At 51.9% G+C, this 22,979-nt stretch overlaps 1 protein-coding gene and 1 long non-coding RNA gene across 2 annotated transcripts in view; both read right to left on the reverse strand.

Annotated features, from left to right (window-relative positions):
* Positions 1-441: 441 nt before the first annotated feature.
* Positions 442-22,979, reverse strand: part of LOC135813538 (latent-transforming growth factor beta-binding protein 4-like) — a 34,451-nt gene continuing 11,913 nt past the window's right edge. The window contains exon 8 of the mRNA XM_065326629.1: positions 442-479. Coding sequence (XP_065182701.1) covers positions 442-479 — 38 coding nt within the window. The remainder of the gene's footprint in view (positions 480-22,979) is intronic.
* LOC135813708 (uncharacterized) lies at positions 18,335-20,190 on the reverse strand. The gene is made up of 2 exons (XR_010553100.1): positions 19,630-20,190; positions 18,335-18,845 (listed from the first exon to the last, which is right to left on the reverse strand). It is a non-coding gene; the product is annotated as an uncharacterized LOC135813708 (long non-coding RNA).

Genomic DNA, 22,979 nt, shown 5'->3' on the forward strand with positions numbered 1-22,979 from the left:
ATTTTTGTTAGTGGCTGGATCAGGATTCAATTCAGGCCAGAAAGCACACAACACCAAACAATAAACAGAGCACTCTTAGAGAATAGTTCACTGCACAACCCTAGCCACACATACACCCACCCATATGCAATGGACGCCAACACATATGTACACACGTACACATGCACACACGTACACAATGTCATGCACACACACACACACGCACACACACACACACACACACACACACACACACACACACACACACACACACACACACACGCGCGCGCACACACACACACACACACACATGTACATGCACGCACACAAACACACACATATACACACACACACATGCACGCACACAAACACACACACACACATACACAATAACATAAACATGACATGTAGTGTATGTAGTGTGTGCATGTGTGGTTTACAAATTTCAAATTATCTCAATTACTAAAAACACTTACTCATTTTGTCGCCAGCAGCTAGATCTGGGTTGGAGCAAGACCAGGAAAACAGAACAGACAATACCAGGTGCTATACAGAATGCTTCAGCTGGGTAACGGTAAGTTGTATTTGGCATGTTCAACATTTGGTAAGCCTTCCCACCTCCCCCGGCACCACATTCGCTCCCTGGGTAACCTTGCTCACCACGATAGCAACATGATGCCAGGTTGTAGTAGTGTTGCGTATGCAGGTTGCTATATTTCTTCTCCACAGTTTGCTATCATAGTTGTGCATGCTTGGATTTGGTTGTTGTTGTTTCACATAATTAGGAAACTAGGCCCAAAGAAAACCTACTTGATCTAATGAGTCTGTGATCACCAGTTTGCGAGAGCATTTAAGGATGCAAGTAATGGGTTCTTGTTAGTCCTGAAGGGGAAATACCATCAGACTCTTCTACGGCACGTACACGCACGCACACCGCACAATCTCAGGACCTGGTGTTTCTTGTACTGGTTCTAGGAAGTAGTGAAACTCACTGACCTAGATTATTATTGAAGACTATTCTAAATACACTGTGAGGTATACCAGTTGCGCAGCAAAAGCCCGCACTATTAGAGTAGTCCAACCAGCTGAACACAGCAGCATGAGAAATTACATGACTAGGTAAACACTAGGATCTGACCAGTATGATCAACAATGTAGTTAACAATAATGAGAGTGTGCTCTTAACGTAATTGAGCGGCCCAGATGTTCCAATCAATTATTTCTAACATGCTATCCTTGCAACTAGGGGTGAAACGAAGTAGTCGAAGGTTCGAAGGACCTTCGTTTTCCTTTGAAACGAACCTTCGTTTTCGATTCGAACGAAGGTCGACACGGGTTTTAGTGCATGCATATGCATGCATTGATTTTGTGCGATGTGCTGAATGCACTAGCACTGTCCATGCTGTACTACAAGTACAAGTAGGGGCACGGTCCGCGTGCGCACCGGAACTGAAGAAGTGACAAGTCACAAGTCAGTACGAACTGGCCCTGTTCCAGTCACCAGCGCTCAGCGTGTTCCCGTTTTGCTGTAGTGTGTGGATCTACCATGGTGTACTCATACATGACTTTTTTGATTGTATTCGTCCAGAGTGCTTGGCGCTCTGCGATACTAGTAGGAGAGTAGTTTTGCGATTTCGATCCTGTTTTCGCTCAGTAATGCTGCTTGTACCAGGAATATAGCTTGCTGTAGCTGCCGTCGATATCTACTACTACTAGTAGTGATGGTGTCTGGAGAAAATTGTAGCAGCGATACATACGAGTGTAGTCTCATAATTTGAATCGATAATAAAAGTTTCCATCGCTGAAGCCATTGCAGTATTCACTCTCCCAGCAGCAGCGAGAGGGAGCACAGCGATGGCCTGAAATCATCGAGGCAGGTGAAGTTCCTCACCCAGTGACTATTCACTCTCCTCTCCATCACCAATGCAGTCGCTGGATGCGAGCAGATAAGCGAAAAGTACATATCCAGATTTGACAATTTTTGAAGAATTTGGGCATCTGATATTTACTACGCAACATGGCTCTTTCCCTCCATTTTGGTATTGTTCAAGCATGCAACTGGCTGTACACTAGAGCAGTGATCTCTTGTCGCTTTGTGTCCAAAAGGCGAAGGCTAACACGTCTGTACATGATCCAAAGTACACTTATCTAAATTGTCAGAAATATGGACAATTGACTCACAAACAGGTATTAGGTATGGCCTCTATCAAGAGTAAGTTAAAACCTTGCCTCTATCTATAGTTGTGTGCTGGGCCAAAGTATTTTTTTACCTGGAATGGATACATTGATACCACCAGATTCAGAAAGAATTGCACATACAACATAAGTATGGGGTTCTGATTTTTTGCCCCCTTTTATTTTTAAGATTTCCGAGCGTTTCCGTGATCATGTTAAAAAGAGAATCCTTCGACACCTTCGTTCGTTTTAATAAAGAAGGTTCGAATGGTAATTTGAGACCTTCGTTTCACCCCTACTTGCAACCCAATCTACTTATCTATCATGAACAATGTAATACTTGTACCACAAAGCAATATCGTGCACTAGACTCTAAATACATGACACCACAGTCATCAGTATTAAAGGGGAAGTTAAGGCAAAAAATAAAATTTCACCAGTTGTAGTCTTCGGGGTGCTGAGTCGAATGGTCTTGGTCCGAGGAAGCTAAGACGCTCCCTTCCTACTTGAATCCCAATCGAACTCGCGCACTTCCACCGAAACTGGGTGACTGCGCCCTACTAGATGGGGATTTGTATGCAAAATGTCACTAAAAGCGCCATTTCGTTCTTATAAAAGCACGGATGACCGCGATTGGCCCATATGTTGTAGTCTTTTGGACGCTGAGTCGACTGGTTTTGGTCCGAAAACGCTGCGATGCAGCGTTCCTCCTTTATTCCCAATCGAACATGGTTGAACAAGCGGTCACGTGCTCCTGGGTGCCCAAATCACCTGGTCACCACGCCAGCAGGCGACAACTTTCACACCAAGGTTCAACTCGAGTTCAACTCGAGTGACTGGTCTGCACCCAAAAAAGGTCAAACAGGCTAGTAAGTTGTACCCTGCAGGCACGGTGACCAGGTGACTGGTGTACGCAGGAGCGCGTGACCGCTTGTTCAGCCATGTTCGATTGGGAATAAAGGAGGAACGCTGCATCGCAGCCTTTTCGGACCAAAACCAGTCGACTCAGCGTCCAAAAGACTAAAACATATGGGCCGATCGCGGTCATCCATGCTTTTATAAGAACGAAATAGCGCTTTTAGTGACATTTTGCATACAAATCCCCATCTAGTAGGGCGCAGTCACCCAGTTTCGGTGGAAGTGCGCGAGTTCGATTGGGATTCAAGTAGGAAGGGAGTGTCGGAGTCGTGGTGACGCCTGGTACCGTTCAGGTTTCAACAGGTCACATTACAGGACTGCACTTTGCGTGCATTCATCGAGCACTACACCTGTAGCCATGCATGACTGTATGATTTATGTGTCTGTAGGTCATGTATGGTATCACTCATGCGTGAAATCATGTGATCATCAACCCTGTTTTTCCCGGGCTTGTGCTCCTGTGCACGAGACATATGCTTCAGATGTATGGCTTTTTTCCCGCTGCACGGCATCTCACGTGCAGAGTTTTTCCGCGTGCAGTGCTCTAGCAGCTTTGGTTTTGTTGTTGTTTTTATTTTCCTTGTGTTGGAAAGAGTTCATGGTGAACAGTGGTTGAATCCAATTCTAAGTTACTTCTCAGTTCTAGCTAGGTTCTTGATAGGTTTTTGCTAGGGCATTGTTAGAGTACATCCAAGATAATCCAAGAGGGAGTTGGTGTTTTGAGAGTGAGAACTCGAACCAGTAAAGTTTGTCTCCATTGTTGAACGTGGGTTCGGAAAGTATCCGCAATCGGTATTACAGTTACGGTACTGATGCAACCTGGTTCCGGGGAATACGGAACATAGTGGTCCTTCGAGCCGGATCACGTCCACGATGGAGAAGCTCAGGCGGAGTCAGCGCACGACGAAAGGCGTCGCAGCGCCAAAACTCGGGTACACAGACACCCAGTCCTACGCTGGTGCTAGTGGTGGAGATGACAGGATGACCGAAAGTAGGAGCCAAGCCGTCACCGCGAATTCAGCTGACAGGCTCAGCGCCAGGATAGCCGTGTTACAAGCGGAACAGGCTGTGGCGGAAAAGCGGCTGGAAATCGCCCGGTTGACGGAGCAGGCGATGTCGGAAGCCGAAGGGACGTTGAGGGAAAGGTCCGTTGAGACCTCCAGCTCTCCTGCGATGCGAGAAGAAGTCTTCCAGGAAGCGGGTGAGTTGCATGAGGCGGTTGCAGCCCAAGATACGTCGCTTATCGACTTTGACGATGATGTAGTTGCACCTAGTTCAGTTGCTGTTCCAACACCAACAGAGTCACACACGGTAGTCGGTGTAGAATCTCAGCCATCAGAAGGAGAGGCTTCCCATAGATCTACGCACGTAACGTCAGAATCAGCAGTAGGTCTACACCATGCAGAGGCCTGTCAGGCTAGCACACCACCACCGGTAGACGTAGTGATAGACGCACATGTAGAGAGGGACTCAGATGTCCAGCATGTCCGTGCATTCACTCCGGCACACAGCTACCACTACCAGGCACCGCCATGCGTAGTCCAAGATCCGATTCATGAACACCTGAATGAACCTCCGTTTCATCAACCAGAACCGCAGGCACAGGCACAGACACAGGTACTTCAAAGAACGATTGAACACACCACTGCTGTTGTAGCCGATGCCACTTACGCTGACTATCTAAGCGAGTCCATTCAGCGGGGAATAGGGCCCGAGCCCTGGGATAGGACATTCGTAGAGCGTCAGCAACTGCCGAGATCCAGTACTGGCAGTAGTCTACGCAGTGTAGAACGTGAGTTCCGGGCCAAGGAAGTTGCGTATCAGCAGCAACTACTACAGCTTCAGACGATGATCGATGAATCCGCGATCGTCGAGAAGCGGCGCCAGCGAGACGCTTACGCACTGCAGACGAACCTAGAGGAAGCTGAGGCGAGTAGGGCAATGGTCGAGCTAGCGTGCGACAAGCAAGCCAGGGATCTTGCGGCAGAACGAGAACGCAACGATGAGCTGGCCCGATCGATGACAGAGCTGAGGCAGCGGCTATTCGCAGCGGAGTATGCCCTACGAGAAAGCCGTGCCAGACAACGACGAGCGCCGAAGTCTGGTAGTGTCACTGAGCCTGTTAGAGAAGTACAAGGCTTACCGGTAGTGCAACCACAGCCTGCACAGGTCCACGAGGAGAGACGTGAGCGCTGCGAGTTGACCGCAAGCACAAGGCATAGCGGTATCCCGAGCACTACGTCACCCAGTCACCCACACGCATCCATGCCAGTACCCGCACCACGAAAGCACCGTCGCGACACGAGTGCACGTGCACGCGGCTACATGACAGTCTCAGACTCCGACTCAGAGTCAGGGCCACGTGGATACTCTAGTGCCAGAGCTACGGAGACGTGTACCGGTGGTAAGGGCGCAGCAAGTAATGCGAGTGAGGTCGAAGACGCGTACATGAGTGGTTGTACCTCTACTACCGGTACTATTACTGGTAGCACAGTTAACAGCAATCCTGCGCGTCAGATGGCAGACCTGGCCAGTGAGTTTGTAGGTGCAATCACCCAGGCCCTACGTCAAGGGCAGACCTCCCAGGTCGAGGATAGTAACGCTGGAATCAGACAGCTGGCTGCACGCCAGTCATCCACCAGCAGCAAGCTGCCAATCTTCTCTGGCAAGCCGGAGGAATGGCCCGCGTTCCTCGCGCTGTACCGAAGCAGCACGGAGCAATGCGCATACTCAAACGCAGAGAACGTCCAGCGCTTGCAGACCTGCCTGAAGGGACCAGCCCAGGAGGCAGTACAGCTGCTCCTGGCCGTGTCAGACAATGTAGACGAGGCCATCCGGACACTGGAGCGTCGTTTCGGCCGGCCGGAATTGGTAGTGAAACAGCTAATCGAGCAGGCCAAGGCGCTGAAGCCAGCCAGAGCAGAGGACACGGACGCCCTGCACTCCTTGGCCACATCTGTGAGGAACATCGTCCTCACTATGAAGCTGCTAAAGAGCCATGGCCACAGGAACAACCCTGCGCTCCGTGATGAGCTGGTGGCCAAGCTGTCGCTCCCCCATCGAATGCAGTGGGGCGAGTATGTGAAGGCCAAGGGCCTTAGTACGGATGAACTAGACCTTGGTGTCTTGTCTGAGTGGTTGGCCGAACGAGCGGAAGCCGCCTCTCTGGTGACACCAACCTCCACCAAGACGGCCGCCGTTCAGCCAGCCCCTCCGCCTAGAAGGTCAACGACCCTGGCCGCAGTAACAGCGGGCACTACCCGCGACGCCACCTCTGACTCCCCAAGGAAGAAGAAGAGCTGCAGGAAGTGCATGGAAGAGCACGCAATGGCGCAGTGCAAGGAGTTCCAACAGCTACCCGTCCAGAAGCGATCAGAGCTGGTGCGCCTCTTGGGCCTGTGTTTTAACTGTCTACAGGACGGCCACTTCGCCAGAAATTGCACCTCGAGCCACTGCAGGAAGTGCAAAGGCAAGCACAACACGCTGCTCCACAGGGACGACTCTGACAGGCCTAGCAGCGGTAGCCAACAAAACGCCGCTCGCACCAACACCGCGAATATGGCTTCTGCAGCGAGCGCCCTGCATGCCGAAATCCCAGCAAACCTACCAGCTCTGATGACGACTGTGGGGACAGTGAGATGTGGAGACGTCGAGCTACAAGCAACGATCATGCTGGATTCTGGGTCCACCTGCAGCTTCATCACCACCGACATGGCTGAGAAGCTGAATGTCCCACCCGGTGAGACCACGTCCGTGCGCACGACTGTTCTCGGTGGCAGCTGTCTGCAGCACGAGTCCAGGATCGCTCCCATAGAGATCTGTCACAAAGACTCAACTGCAACAACCCCAGTGCAGGCGGTCGTTCTCCCTCAGATAACCGCCGACATGCAACGTGTGGACTGGGATGCGCAGAAGGCAAGCTGGCCACACCTGCGCGGGATGAATCCGGATACCCCAGCTAACCCAACTGTGGACATCCTACTGGGCCTTGACGTTCCACAGTTGCACGCCTCGCTAGCCGAACGCCGTGGGCCTGGCCATGGTCCAATCGCAAGAAAGACACCACTCGGATGGATTTGTTTCGGTCTCCTGGAGGGGAGCGGAACATCGGCGGAACCAACCGTCCACCACGCCACACATGCCGCGACCGCAGAGCCCACCGAGCCAACCCTGGAGCTGAATGCCATGGTGCGTAGCATGTTCAATTTAGACACCATCCGCTCTACAGCCACGGGAGAGACCATGTCTCGAGCTGAGTGTGAAGCCGAGAAGGTGACTGACGACACCATGAGCCTCAACAACAACCGTGTCACCATTGGCATCCCGTGGGTCGCTGAAGACAGAAAGCCTCACGTGACCTCGAACAGACCGATGGCCCAACAACGACTGGCGAGTCTCCAACGGTCCCTGTACAAACGACCTGAGCTCGCAGCAGCGTACGCCGGTGTCATCCAACAGTACCTGACGAAGGGGTATATCCGCGAGGTGCCCGAGACGGAAGTGCACAACGATGCGGATGACCAGTGGTTCCTGCCCCACTTTCCCGTGATCAAGGAGGACCGCACCACCACCAAGGTGCGGATAGTGTTTGACGCGGCGGCCAAGAAGAACGACGTCTCGATCAACGAGGAGATGCACGCCGGCCCAGCACTACAGAACAACATCGTGAGTTGCCTACTCAAGTTCTGTAAGGAACCTGTGGCTCTGATGGCAGACATCAGCGAGATGTTCCTGCAAGTGGAGCTGGCTGAGAGAGACCGCAGGTATCACCGATTCCTGTGGGAGGTCGACGGAAGAGCCAAGGTGTTCGAATTCCAGCGAGTGTGCTTCGGGTGTAAGGCGTCGCCATACCTCGCCGGAAAGGCCGTCCAGGCTGTCGCGGCCACCTATGCCGCCGAAGGGTCACCCACACACACCATCATCATGGACAACCTCTATGTGGACGACCTACTCGCGTCTGCGCCAACGCCAAAGGCGGCGGTGGGCCTACGTACTGACGTCCAGGAGACACTGGCCAAGGGAGGCTTCCATCTACGGAAGTGGATGTCGAACAGTGCAGAGGTCATGAAGTCTGTGCCAGAAGCCGACCGGGCGCCGAACACGCTGATCTCGGTAGCTGACCACCAACACCCCACGCTACCCTGCGTGAAGACGCTAGGAGTCGCCTGGGATGCTGAGAGCGACCATTTCACGTTCAAGTACCAGGTGCCCGTCATCACGCAGTACACCAAGCGCACTGTCCTGAGCAAGATGGCCTCTCTGTTTGACCCACGAGGGCAAGTGTCACCCTACACCATCCGAGCAAAGGTCATGTTCCAGGACGCCTGCCTCCGCGGGCTGGAATGGGATGAGGAGTTCGCAGAGCCTGAGGCTAAGGGTTGGAGGAAGTTCTTCGAGGAACTGCCCAAGCTAGAAGCCGTGAGAGCCACCAGGTCATTCAAGGACCCAGACCGGGATCCGGCCGATGCAGAGCTCAGCCTCCATGTGTTCGTTGACGCATCCGACGCAGCAGTCGCAACAGCAGTCTACGTACGGGCGAGTTATCCAGACGGCATGGCTCGGTCCACGCTGGCCATGGCCAAGGCTAAACCAGCCCCGCTACACCGACAGTCGATCCCCATGCTTGAGCTACGAGCAGCTGTACTCGGCGCCGAGGTAGCCGAACAAGTCGCCCAAGCCCTCGGCATCAGCTCGTCCGACATCACGTACTGGAGTGATAGCCTCAATGTCCTGTACTGGCTTCGCTCACACAGCCGCCGTTTCAAAGTCGAGGTGGGCAACAGGGTCAGCAAGATCCAAGCACTGTCGGACCCCCGTCAGTGGAGGCACGTTCCGACATCAATCAACCCTGCGGACAAGGGCACCCGGGGCCTATCTGCAGCCCAGCTCGCATCCGATGACGACTGGTGGCATGGCCCGAAGTTCCTACGCGGACCCGAGAGTGCATTCCCGGCGCGGCCGATCGAGGTTCCCAGTAGTCTGCCGGCAGAGCTGAAGAAGCGGTCCGCTATGTCGTTCAGCGCGGTTCCAGGGAAGTACCAGCTTGACCCCTCCAACTTCTCGTCTTGGACGCGGCTCATCCGTGTCACCGCTTGGTGTCAGCGCTTTGTACGTAACGTCCGTATACCGAGGGAGGCTGGCGCCAACAGACCAACACCCGCTCCACGACGCAAGTTTGGATCTGCCAAGTCAGTGAACGGTATGACAGTACCCGCTCTCTCCCCTGCAGAGGTCCAGGCGGCCGACGTGTTCTGGGTACGGAAGGCCCAGGAGGAGGTGTATGGCAAGGTCATCAAGCGACTGGAGTCCGGCAAGGAACCCGATCCCAACGAGCCATTGCTGAAGCTGCGACCCCAGCTGGAGGAGGTACATGGCACAACCGTACTGACGGTCGGTGGGAGACTCACCACTGCACACCATCTGCCGCTGACGACAAGACACCCCATCATCCTGCCACCGAAACATCGGGTCACAGCCCTGATCGTGGATGACGAAGACGAGAGATGTCAGCACTCCATGGGTCCCAACCACCTGCTGGCCAACCTCAGCAACTGGTACTGGCTGATAAACGGGAAGTCCGTTGTGCGACAGCATCGCCACAGGTGCGTCAAGTGCCGACGAGGCTACGCGAAGGCTTTGACTCCAATCATGGGAGGGTTGCCGGATTACCGGACCTCGTCACCACTTATCGCCTTCAGCAAGGTGACCATCGACTTTGCCGGTCCATTTCTGACGCGCCAGGGACGAGGCAAGGTGCAGCAGAAGCGGTATATCTGCGTATTCTCATGCCTGCTGACCAGAGCGGTACATCTGGAGCCCGTCAACTCGCTCGACACAGATGGGTTCTTGATGGCGATGACCCGATTCTGCAAGAGGCGTGGAACCCCGGAGTTCATAGTGACAGACAACGGGTCGAACTTCACCGCCGCAGAGCGACAGCTGCGCGAAGCCACCTGCACGATAGATCAAGACCGCCTAACCACCCACTCCGAGCTGCGAGATGTACAGTGGCATTTCAACCCACCGAGAACGCCCCACTTCGGTGGTGTAGTAGAAACGATGGTCAAGGCAGTCAAACGCGCACTCTGGCATGTGCTGCACCAGGCTGGCCTCACGGATGAGGAGTTCTCAACAGCGCTGGTACATGCCGAGGCAATGCTGAATTCCCGTCCCCTTACCACCGTATCATCTGACAGCGACGATCCAGAAGCGTTGACGCCAAACCACTTCCTGATGGGACGCGCGGCTGCAGTCACACACCTCGAGGCGGAGACAGAGGATCTGGAGAAGGTCCACCCCAGACGGCGCTGGCTGTTTCTACAAGTGCTGACAAGGCAAGTTTGGAAGAGGTGGCTGCGAGAGATGGTCCCGGCGCTAAACGTCCGGTCCAAGTGGTACAGGAAGGCAAAAGACGTCGAGGAGGGTGAGGTCTTCCTTGTCATGGATGAGAGTACTCCGCGCGCGACATGGCCTCTGGGACGCGTCACAGCCACATACCCAGGGCAAGATGGTGTCGTCCGTGCAGTCAACGTGAAGATCAAAGGCAAGGAGTATCGACGATCAGTTCATCGCCTCATCCCACTGGAGGTAACAGAGGGTGAGGTGGAGCTCGACTCCGAGAACTGCCCAGCCACAGCCAACGTCAATGTGGACAATGTCACCAGCTGAGCGAATAGAGGATGGTGGTACGGCAGTGGCGATGAGGTAGTAAGGCTGTGACTGTAGTGTTAGCAAGCAATCCACAATCAGAGTGAACAATACATCCAACCGGCTAGATAAGACGTATCCTCGTTCCCGGATATGTCTAGTGACGTTACGGCATGCATTTGACACAATGATGTTAGGTGTGACATCCAATAGCAGTTCCCCAGGAGTTAGAACATCACTCGGAATATTAGTTTGTCTCACTCGCATACATTGATTAGGCTATGATTCGTTCGCGAGGGAGGTATGTCGGAGTCGTGGTGACGCCTGGTACCGTTCAGGTTTCAACAGGTCACATTACAGGACTGCACTTTGCGTGCATTCATCGAGCACTACACCTGTAGCCATGCATGACTGTATGATTTATGTGTCTGTAGGTCATGTATGGTATCACTCATGCGTGAAATCATGTGATCATCAACCCTGTTTTTCCCGGGCTTGTGCTCCTGTGCACGAGACATATGCTTCAGATGTATGGCTTTTTTCCCGCTGCACGGCATCTCACGTGCAGAGTTTTTCCGCGTGCAGTGCTCTAGCAGCTTTGGTTTTGTTGTTGTTTTTATTTTCCTTGTGTTGGAAAGAGTTCATGGTGAACAGTGGTTGAATCCAATTCTAAGTTACTTCTCAGTTCTAGCTAGGTTCTTGATAGGTTTTTGCTAGGGCATTGTTAGAGTACATCCAAGATAATCCAAGAGGGAGTTGGTGTTTTGAGAGTGAGAACTCGAACCAGTAAAGTTTGTCTCCATTGTTGAACGTGGGTTCGGAAAGTATCCGCAATCGGTATTACAGTTACGGTACTGATGCAACCTGGTTCCGGGGAATACGGAACAGGGAGCGTCTCAGCTTCCTCGGACCACGACCATTCGACTCAGCACCCCGAAGACTACAACTGGTGAAATTTTATTTTTTGCCTTAACTTCCCCTTTAAACCAATGCATGCAAGCAAGATCAGCAGTTATCCTTCATCACCTCCGCCTGGTGGCATGTAGAAACTCACTACCAACCATGCAATTACTGCGTGCGAAAGCGGGCAGGCGGTCGAATGGCAGACCTGTCTCGCAACACTCGCTCGTCTGGAGTATCGCTACTCGGCGAGAACACTACGTATGGCCCGCTGTCATCACTCTCTTCTCCAGCCGATTCCTTCTCTGTAACATGGCGAGGCTCATCTGCTGGGTCCGAGGAAGGTGCAGCTGGCACGTCACGCTTCAGCAGGTCGATGTTGATGACCTTCTCCTGCAAAACACCCTTGAACCTCCGCCAGATGACTACTGTCGATCCTGACAAGACCTTCTTGATACGCCAGCCACATTGGTATGGAGGAGTACACTTCTGGCGCCTCTTTGGCTGCTGGAGGAGGACGCTATCATCAGGCACGAACGGGCACTCATGCTCGGATTCACAGTGGTCTTTCTCGGACATCTCCGCATCAAGCAGGTCGCGCACTCTCGCACACCTCGCTGCATGCTCGTCCTGCCACGCTCTGGGATCGGATAGGTTGATGCGGGCGCTCACCAATGCTCGAGGCTGCCACCCGATCATTGCTTTCATTGGTGAAATGCCGATGGCGCTGTGCATGCGACTGTTGTAGTAATGTATCAGCACCGGGAGCTCGGCGAGCCAATCCGTTGATTCTTCCAGGACCTTCCTTATGAGGCCGAGCAGCGTGCGATTAAAACGCTCAGCCATGCCTTGCGTCTGTGGGTGCCTGACAGCTCCTGTCTTGACCTCAACACCAAACACACGCAGAAGGGCCTTGACAATGTAGTTGCGGAACTCCCGGCCATTGTCCATCCGGATCACATCTGGCGTTCCCCACCTGCAGCACAACTCGACAATGGCATCGGCCACGCTCGCACCATCGTGCCGACGCAACGGGACAACTTCGGTGTACTTCGTCAGGGCATCAACGCAGACCAAGACGCAGTGGATTTCCCCGCTCTTGCTCGCCCCAAGCTCCAAGGTGTCGATCTGAACACAGCCCCACGGTCTCCCGGGCATATCTGGTCGTGTCGCTGGCGCCGCTTGTCCTCCTGCGGCGTTCGCAGCCTTGCAACGCTGGCAGCTGCGGACATGTTGCTGGCATTTCTCGGCCATGCGTGGTAGGTAGCAGCGTTCACGCAACATCTCGTACATATTCTGCCACGAGGCATGGCCGGAGTTGGTGTGGGCAGCACTAATAACAGACTCTTCCGCGGATTTAGCGATGACAGGAACGAGGATTTCACCCTCAACAGGCAGCTTAACGCTTCGGAGCAGGACGCCATCCTCGACGACGAGCTGACTTGCCACGCTCCTGTAACCAGCATCACGAACCGCCGATCGGGTAGCTACTTGGCTGGCGACACGCTGCACCACTTCGTCTTCCAGCTGGGCTGCCGCCACGGCGTCAAACGAAATTGGGCCAACAACTGTCGTTTCGCACACAGCGCCGGCGGTGACGTCGGGAATGCTACCCACGGATCGAGTAAGCCAGACGCTTGGAACTCGGGTCAGGGCATCTGCAATGTTGGAGTCAGACGACACCCAAGCAACATCCACTGCTGCTCCAATCGTGTCAATCATATCGCTGACAATGTGTAGGCGCCTCTGCACCAACAGGTCATGCAAGCCAGTGGTCTTCACTCGTCGGACATCGTTGATCACTTGCTTCAGCCACCTGAAGACGGTCTTGGAATCAATCTTCAGCATAATCCGCTTCGCATTCCACTTCGCAGCCAGATTGAGACCCAGGATGGCCGCCTCCAATTCGGCAATATTGATGTGCCTCTTGTCCTGGTGTGGTCGTAGCTGCGTGGTATCCTCCACCACCTTGCCGTCAACCTCCAGAGCAGCACCAAGGGCCAGGCCGGACGCATCACACCACACCGTCCATGTGTTGCTGTCGCCAGCAGAGATGCTCCACGTTCCCTTTGCTGGGTCGACTTCGGCTAGCCGCTTCTCAAGCTCCTCGCAGCAGACCTGGATAGCCGGTGGGACTGGATCATCCCAGGACGCATCGTTCGCCGAAGCTGCTCTCTTCAAGAAACTGCAGGCAGGTCGCAGCCATGAGCATACTGGGTAGTGGCTTGTCAGTCGTCCACACCATTGGAAGATTCTCCTCCTAGTTGCCGGACGCTCCAAGGTCATGGCAGCTGGCTCCTTTCGCGACCAGGACGTGTCACCACTAGAAGACTTGGTCAGCTGGAGGCCAAGGACTCTAGCCTCTGCCAGTTGCTCTGCGGGCTTGGTTGGTAGGCCGAACTCATGCAGTGCACCAGACACCTTCGGCACCAGGGCACTAGGAACCAGCAGGTCGTCATTGTAACAGTTTTCCCCTGTTCTCTATAACTTTACACTCCCTCGCACCTCATGCGTCTTACGCCTGTCTATTAGCACCTTCATTGGCGCCATTGCCACATGTATACTATCACATTTTGCATATAACTGGTCGAGGCACGCTCAACCAGGCCTCTTACTTTTCAAGTTTGATTAAACCTGTTACACTGGTAGCAGAGGATGGTTCCTACTCTGCTTTTGGCAGGTGTTCTGGTCGCTCTGCTTACGCTCCTCGTACTCGTCGTTCGGCTGATAAACGATATCAAGACCGCTCAGCGCGTTAGCCAAGGAAACCGAACGATACATCCGAACTCGGAACCGTGGGAGCCAACACCCCGCCTTACGAAAGAGCCGCCTGTGTTTGGAGGAGATTCCGCTACATTCAAAGAATGGACGTTTGCAATGGACATGGCCCTACGGTCGTTGGCGCGCCCAAATGCGGCACAGAGGGTCGACTACGCGGCAGGATTTTTGACTGGAAACGCTCGTCTTTGGTTGATAGCGGCATTGGAGGCTAACCAAGTGTTTTCCGACTGGCCTGCTCTGAAAGCGGCACTTGGCGATGTGTACGGACCACGGCACAACGAGGAAACATCGCGTATGGGACTAATTTCCGCAGCGCAGCGCGGGTCGCTGGACGCATACATTGCTGCTTTCACTCGCCTCAGCCTGCAAGTGCCGGAAATCGACCACCACACCAGAGCGCTGCTGTTCGTCAGGGGTCTAGTGCCGCACATCCAGCGACAGGTCATGCGTGAGCATCCACGTACCCTGGAGCAAGCTGTCATGGCAGCAAACACCGTGGAGCAGTCGTCAGGGCCACCGGCGTCGGGGCCACCAGCCAGTAGAGAGTCGCGTTCCGTGCCCAGCTTCCGTGGTCAGACTCAGGGCCTCCGCAAGCTGACGGGCCAAGAGCGTGTCCAACTGCGAGCAATGGGACACTGCTTTGCTTGCAGGAAGCCAGGCCACCTCGCTAAAGACTGTACTGAGGGTGGACAGCGCTACCCAAACGCTGGTCGCCAGTAAGAAAGGGGGTGCGCTTACTGGCGACGACCCAAGCACCCACGCCGGTACCAGTCGCTAACCGGTTCGGAGCTCTGGAGGTTGAAGACGTTGCTCTCCAGGAACCTACGGAGCCGGAGACACCCATAGCTGTAGGAAATTGTCCCGTTGCAGAAAGGTGTCATGTCAGCAACGTCAGCGTCGGCAATGAACCTGAACACGACCTACTGCGCATACAGGGAAAGATCGGCGGTCGCCGTGCAGTGATGCTGATAGATTCCGGTTCGACGCATGACTTCATTGCAGACAGTTTTGTTCGAAAGCATCATCTTGACACGGATGCAAGCTCAGCAGTGCTGAGCGTAACATTGGCGGACGGCTCGACCAGCGAGGTCCCGCAGATTTCCACACGCACGCTAAGGGTGACAGTCGGGGGCTTCAGTGAGGAACAGCACTTTACTGTGTATCCCCTGACTCGCTACGACGCTATTCTTGGCAAGCCGTGGCTTACAAGGAACAACCCCAGCATCAACTTCCGTACGAACGAAGTTCAGTTGGACGGTGAGCCCTTTGTTGCCGAATTGCCTGCAGCTAACCCGCCGACAGCCGACCGGCCATCTGTGGAAAGCATGTTTATCAGTGGCCGACAAGCTCGTCATGCCCTGAGGAGTGGAGCCGAGGGGTTTCTTGCATGGGTCACTGCTGCAAACGAGGAGAATCGTTCCGGGCCACAACTCCAGGAATCAGAGCAACAAGACATCCAGAGCCTGCTCAAGAGGTACCAGGATTTATTTCCAGACGAGCTGCCGAATGAGCTTCCACCGAAGAGACCAGTCGACCATGAAATCCAGATAGAAGATGGAGCCAGACCACCGTCTCGACCCGCCTACCGCCTGCCGAAACCAGAGATGGACGAGCTCCAGTCACAGCTGTCAGAATTACTTGAGAAGGGATTCATTGAGCCAAGTAAGTCGCCATACGGTGCACCTGTGTTTTTTGTGAAAAAGTCGGATGGTACTCTGAGAATGGTGTGCGATTGGCGAGAATTGAATAGAATTACGATCAAAAACAAAGCTTGTCTTCCTAATATTGATGACTTATTCGACACGATCCAGGGCAGTGCATATTTCTCCAAGTTGGACTTGCGGTCGGGGTACAATCAAATCAGAATTCAAGACTCGGATGTTTCTAAGACGGCCATTAATACGCCGTTCGGCCACTTCCAATTTAGAGTCATGGGATTCGGGCTGACTAATGCCCCGGCCACCTTTCAGTCACTCATGAACTCTATTCTGCAACCGCATCTCCGAAAATTCGTTGTAGTATTCTTGGATGACATTCTAGTTTTCAGCAAGACCTGGGAAGATCATCAGCATCATCTTCAAACAGTTCTAGAAACACTTAGAAATAGTGAGCTGTATTGCAAACAGTCTAAATGCGAATTCGGCGTGAGAGAAGTTCTCTTCTTGGGGCATAAAATCAACGGCACATCAATTTCCCCTGATCCCAAGAAGATAAGTGCTGTGGAAACATGGCCAACTCCGTCGTCAGTAACTGATGTGAGGAAGTTTCTTGGCTTTGCAAACTATTTCCGAAGGTTCATAGATCGACACTCGACCATCTCTCGTCCATTAGAAGAAATCACCGGAAAAAATTCACGCTTTGAATGGAGCGCTGCTAGACAGAAGGCATTCGAGTCTCTAAAATCAGCATTACTCGAGGCGCCAGTGTTGCAACTGGCCGATGTTGAGAAAAGCTTCACGGTAGAAACTGACGCAAGTGACTTTGCCGTGGCGGGTGTGCTCCTGCAGCAGGGAGAAGATATGGATTTGCATCCCGTAGCCTATTGTAGTCGGAAACTGTCAGCTGCAGAACGCAACTATACTGCGGCCGAGAGGGAAACGTTGGCTGTGGTATTTGCATTAAAGTGCTGGAGAATCTATCTATTCCGCCACTTTGACCTGATGACTGATAATATGGGTGTTGTCTATTTACGAACCAAACCGACTCTCACCAAGCGTGAGGCAAGATGGGTAGAGTTTTTAGCTGACTATGACTTTACGGTCTTTCACAAACCAGGAAAGAAAAACATTGCCGACCCGCTTTCACGCCGTCCAGATCTGTTCAGTGATTCTGAAATAGGCGGGTCATCCTATCCTCCTAACATTCAGTTGAATGCCATAGAGCATACCCTAGAGATTAATCCAGACTTAGCGCAGTTAATTGTCAGCGGTTACAAGTGCGACAAGGATCTTGCTCCCATTATCAGGAGACTGAAAAATTCAAGCCATGACAATCTGCACGACCGTTACCTTCTAAATGAAACACCCGGTTATCTTTATCTCAGATCTTCACCACAGAACAGGTTATGCATTCCAAAGAGTAGCAAACTCCGACTCGCCCTGCTTCAAGAATACCATGACTGTGTGACTGCGGGGCATCCCGGTCGAGATCGCACCTATTTCAGACTCGCTAGATATTTCTATTGGCCCAGAATGGGACTGGATGTAAAGGCGTTTGTCAAGTCATGTGACGTCTGCCAACGAGTTAAAGGCGGCCAGCTAAAAACTGGTCTCTTGCAGAATTTACCAGTGCCCAGTCAGCCGTGGGCGGATATCTCGATGGATTTTATCATGGGTTTGCCTAGGACCGATACAGGTCATGATGCTATATATGTATTTGTAGACCGCTTGACAAAGTGTGTACATTTAGCACCTACTTCCTCTACTATTGACGCTAAAGGAAGTGCTGATCTGTATGTTGGACTCAGTAGAGCGTCCAGCCCCTATATGATGTCCAACCCCTATATAGAGTCCATTGGTCCAAAATCCACTGTACAGAGTCCAAACTTGGAATCAACTGTGAGCTCAAAGTTTCGATGGACATCACTCCCTGTATAGAGTCCAGCCAATTGGCTTCACCCCTATATAGAGTCCATTGGTCCAAAATCAACTGTACGGAGTCCAAACTTTGAAATCAACTATAAAGAGTCTTTATGTGGACAACACGTATAAAGTCCAGCCAATTAGGCATCCCCTATCGAGTTCGAAAATAGACATAGGATCTGCTGTAAGCAGTGAATATTAACCAGAAAACGGCCTCTCCCTTTAATCCTTTACATCATTCACTTCTCAAGATAAAAAAATATGTATTGAGGCGCCACTGCAGCCACTTCATTACATGAAAACCCTACAAACACCATCCTCAAATCAAGTGGTCTCTTCGCAGACGCTGCAAATTACAATATCTCAATCATGTAGTGTTGCCAAATTATTGTGCACGCACACACACATGCACACACCCACACACCGCCAAGAAAATACCTAGGAAAAAACCAAGAATCAAAAGAGAATAATGGAGAGCCCAGGATTAATTATTTGTTTTCAAATTATTGTGCGCGCGCGCACGCACACACACACACACACACACACACAAACTTATACAACGCCAAGAAAACACCAAGAAAAGAATAGAGACACAATACACACGCAACTCCAACAGCCATGCAAACGTCCACCCATTTACATGTAAAGTCAAGAGGGATAACAAATTATTATACGAAACGAATGCGTACGGGGACGGGTACACGCACGTTTACATACACGTAGTAGTGTAAGAGAGTAACATAGTGCAGTGGTCAGCATAATACTAGCACATGCTGAGAGTGCAATAGCAAGCTTCACCATTGCTCATGGCCATGCAAATGTTCAGCAGCACTCAGTTCCGCAAGCTTCTGAAGATCAGCACACCTGCAACAAATAGATAGCACAAGGATACGCTTATTACCGTAATGATGCATGGGAGCACACAACTACCAAGTTCTCAACGAATGTGATGCTCAATGAAAATCAATCCACTCAAAGACCTGTGAACAGGTGATGGTGGGGACAATAATCTATTAGTAATACGAGGAATAAGATCGTTTGTGCACACTCAAGACGCACAGACACACCAACATGCATGTAGTGTACACAGTGTTTCACTTCACTGCAACTAAATTGAAATGAGATGATTTGAACAATCTGTACAGCGTTGCGGTCAGTCAGTCTTCCCCAAGATGGAAATGCAATGATTTGTTGTCACGAGGCAGTTTCACTGACACAATGTCATGTTCGTGACATCAAAACGGTTACTTCAGGGAATACGAGTATTAGCTTGAAGCTTTCTTGTCATTGGCATACAAGCAATCCTCCTAGTCCTACTACTACTAGTACACTGGCACTGCGTTTGTGGATCCCATTGTATTTGACATCATACTACAGGAAGAGTGTCGTGGAGTTCACATAATTATCACAGGGATAAAAATACATTTCTCATGAAATAAAATAATAATTGATGATAGCTAGACGGTCATTATACGATTGATGCAAAGTCCTTGCAGTCCTTGAGGACTATTACGAAGTGGTTGATTACTTTTAGGGCATTCATTCAAGCAACATCAAACAAACGCGATACGCTCCTTGAAAATGGAAAAAAAATTCAAGCATAACGACAGAACAGCAGACCAATCGAAACGAGTAAAAGCTTCCTTACCTCAGTCATCGTCCTGCCATGTAGTTGGACAGCCTTTTGACACGGTGGTACATGCAGCTCTTGTCCAGTCAAACAGGGGTATCCTTGTGGCGTCGAACGAAAGAGAGTGTCAGTGTATCTGACTCGTCAGATTGCAACTGTGCTGAACTTTTCTCTTTCTCCGCTTTCTGCTTTCATCCCTCGCTCTGATGAAACCGTTCAAACGTCTTACTGGCAGCAATGGCCAGCCAAACAGGGGATCCTTGTGGCGTCGAACGAAAGAGAGCGTCAGTGTACCTGACTCGTCAGATTTGAACTGTGCTGAACTTTTCTCGTTCTGCAATTTCTGCTTTCATCCCGCGCACTGATGAAACGTCTTCAGAGAACCACAAGACGCTTTCCAGATTTGATTTTGAACGTCTCCTTATCCTCCTTGGTTAGCTCGAGACAGATTACTGTCAGCAACTGCACAGCAGAATTGGCAGCCATGGCTGAAGTGAAGAAAGGAATGCGCTGCCACGAGGCAAGCAAAACTGAAAAATGTGTTCCCTTTCGGGCACATCACACAGGACGGCGTGACAGGATAAACTGGACTCCTAGCTGGACCGTGAATAGGGGACTTGTAGAAAAAGTGTACTCCTGATAGGGGATTGCGCGGCAGGATGAAGCTGATCAAAACTGAGTGGACTCCTGGACTCTGTATAGTGGATTTTGGACCAATGGACTCTATATAGGGTGCTGGACATCATATAGTGCATGGACTCTATACTGAGTCCTACATGTATATTCAACATGTATTTCGACTTCATGGTTTGAGTTCTAGTATTGTATGTGATCGTGATCCAAGATTTACGGCAGCATTTTTTCAGGAATTGTTTGATCGCTTAGGAACGAAACTAGCATTTAGTACTGCCAATCACCCTCAGACAGATGGCCTAACTGAACGAGTAAACAGAATAGTAGAGGATGTGCTGAGGGCTTTTGTAAATCATAAACAAGATAACTGGGATATGCTCCTACCTCTCTGTGAGTTTTCTATCAACAGCGCTACTCAATCATCTACAGGAAACACACCGTTCTTCTTAAATTACGGTCTAAATCCCAGAGCGCCACCCGACTTCCTCAACCCTATTCAGGGAGGCAGAGATTCAGCTGATTGGTTGCAAGCAAGACAAGACGCGGTCAAGATCTCACAAGATGCGCTAGTGGCAGCTCAAGCTCGTCAGGCCTTCTATGCAGATCGGACAAGGGTCGAGGGAAAGCTGAAGGTGGGAGATTTGGTAATGGTCTACCGGGATTTCCTCCTGACTCCTGAAGCTCGGGACCGACCATCCCATAAATTACGCCCCAAGTGGTTTGGCCCCTTTCCTATAACCCATGTGGTCGGCCCGAATGCCTACAAGCTCAAGTTGCCTCATACCAGCCGCTGTCACCCGGTATTTAATGTGTCGGCACTCCGTGCTTACGAGAAGAACGCTATTCCTAATAGGAGACAGCCTACGCCTCCGCCTATCACGGACCTTGATGGTCATGCCCGCTATGTGGTGGAGAACATTCTCAGTCACCGCCGCCGGCAGAATCAGCTTCAGTACCTAGTCAAGTGGCAAGGCTACTCTGATGCCACTTGGGAGCCTGAACATTATTTGTTGGATGAATCTGGTAATGACATTGTTCCACTTCAGAAGTACAAAACCTTGGCTTCTGCCCGCTGAGTTTTGCAGTTGAACTTCTAGTTTCACCTTACACATTTGTTGAGCTTATTACACTTTATTTGCATGGAGTTTCAGTCGTCTTATTGTGTTACTTCAGTGCGAAGCCTTTTTTCGTCTCGCACGTGTTTGCGCTTATTGTACTCTATTCCACTTGAGCATTTGGGTTATAAGCTCCTTCCTCTCCATAGGAGGGGGATGATGTAACAGTTTTCCCCTGTTCTCTATAACTTTACACTCCCTCGCACCTCATGCGTCTTACGCCTGTCTATTAGCACCTTCATTGGCGCCATTGCCACATGTATACTATCACATTTTGCATATAACTGGTCGAGGCACGCTCAACCAGGCCTCTTACTTTTCAAGTTTGATTAAACCTGTTACAGTCATAGTAGTTATCAACTCCAGGATACGGCTGGGTGACGTACTTCACAACGGCATCCATAAATTTGGGCGCTACCGCCAACCCGAATCCCATTCTCGTCATGACGTGAGCTTCTCCCTTCCAAAGCACGACTTGGTAGCGGTACAGCGCCGGGCTAACCCGGATCTGGAGGTATGCCTTCCTAATGTCGAGCAGAGCATAATCCTCTCCTGCCTGACGCCATCGACGTAGCGTGTCACCGCAGACTGGTGGGTCAAAACCAGGGTCAGAGTGGAGCTTTTTATTCAAGTGACGGTAATCCAGGCACGGCCTCACCGGCGTCGTCTTGTGTTCTTGCGGAACACCGATGAGCGGCAGCACACATGCTGGCTCGCCATGTAGCTTCGGGTCGTGCTTGATCAGCCAGCCGTTGTCTATCCAGGATTGCACCTCACTAACAAACAGGCGCTCTTGCTCCGGAGTCAGGTTCGTCCTGCTGTACTCTCCGATACCCGGGCCGAGCGGCATTGCAGGAGGTTAATCATCGAGCCACTTCCAGGTCAACTCCCATTGCTTCTCAGCAGGGCTCCAGGTCACGTCGCCGTCCGCAATACTGAGCATAACCTTGCCCTCGTCAGTGGTGCTGACTTTCACCCGACGCGACGGATGGCCAGATCGACCATCATCATCCTGCCCCTTCGGGGACAGCCGATCGGCAGTGGCTGCAACAGTGTCGCTGGCTGCGGCTCCAAACACAACTTCGCAAAGCTGTCCATCACTACTATACTTCAGTTGCAACCCACCGCACCGCGAAGCAACATCCGCTCCAATCAGCACGTCAGCACGGACAGTGCTTAGGCTTTCAACTACAAGCGCTCGTACCTTGACTCTGGGAAGGTTGACAGGCCCGTCGTTTCGCTCTAGAAGGACCTCTAGATGCCCCAGAACTTCGATTCGATTGCCGTCCAGAGCCACAAGGTTGGTCTCGAGAGTGTCTGGGCCGTCGTACGTGAGGCTGCTGCGGTCTGCGAATGCACGGCTGATCAACGTCCTCGTCGAGCCCGTGTCTACAACCGCTTGTCCGCGTGCACGTGCGCTCACAATGGACGATTCCTTGCCGGCGTTGTCACCAGACGCTGCACTTACACCAACGAAGATTTTTACCAGCTGGCCTGACTTCTCGCTCCCATGCCCCATGTACAGTCAGCGCTCCTCCGCAGGCTCACCTCGTTCCACGGAACATTCCTGCGGGGAAGACGTGCAGGCTGCCGATGGTGATGGCTGACCGGTGACTTTGC

The sequence above is a fragment of the Sycon ciliatum genome, chromosome 4, assembly GCF_964019385.1.
Source record: "Sycon ciliatum chromosome 4, ocSycCili1.1, whole genome shotgun sequence".
Lineage (NCBI taxonomy): Eukaryota > Metazoa > Porifera > Calcarea > Leucosolenida > Sycettidae > Sycon > Sycon ciliatum.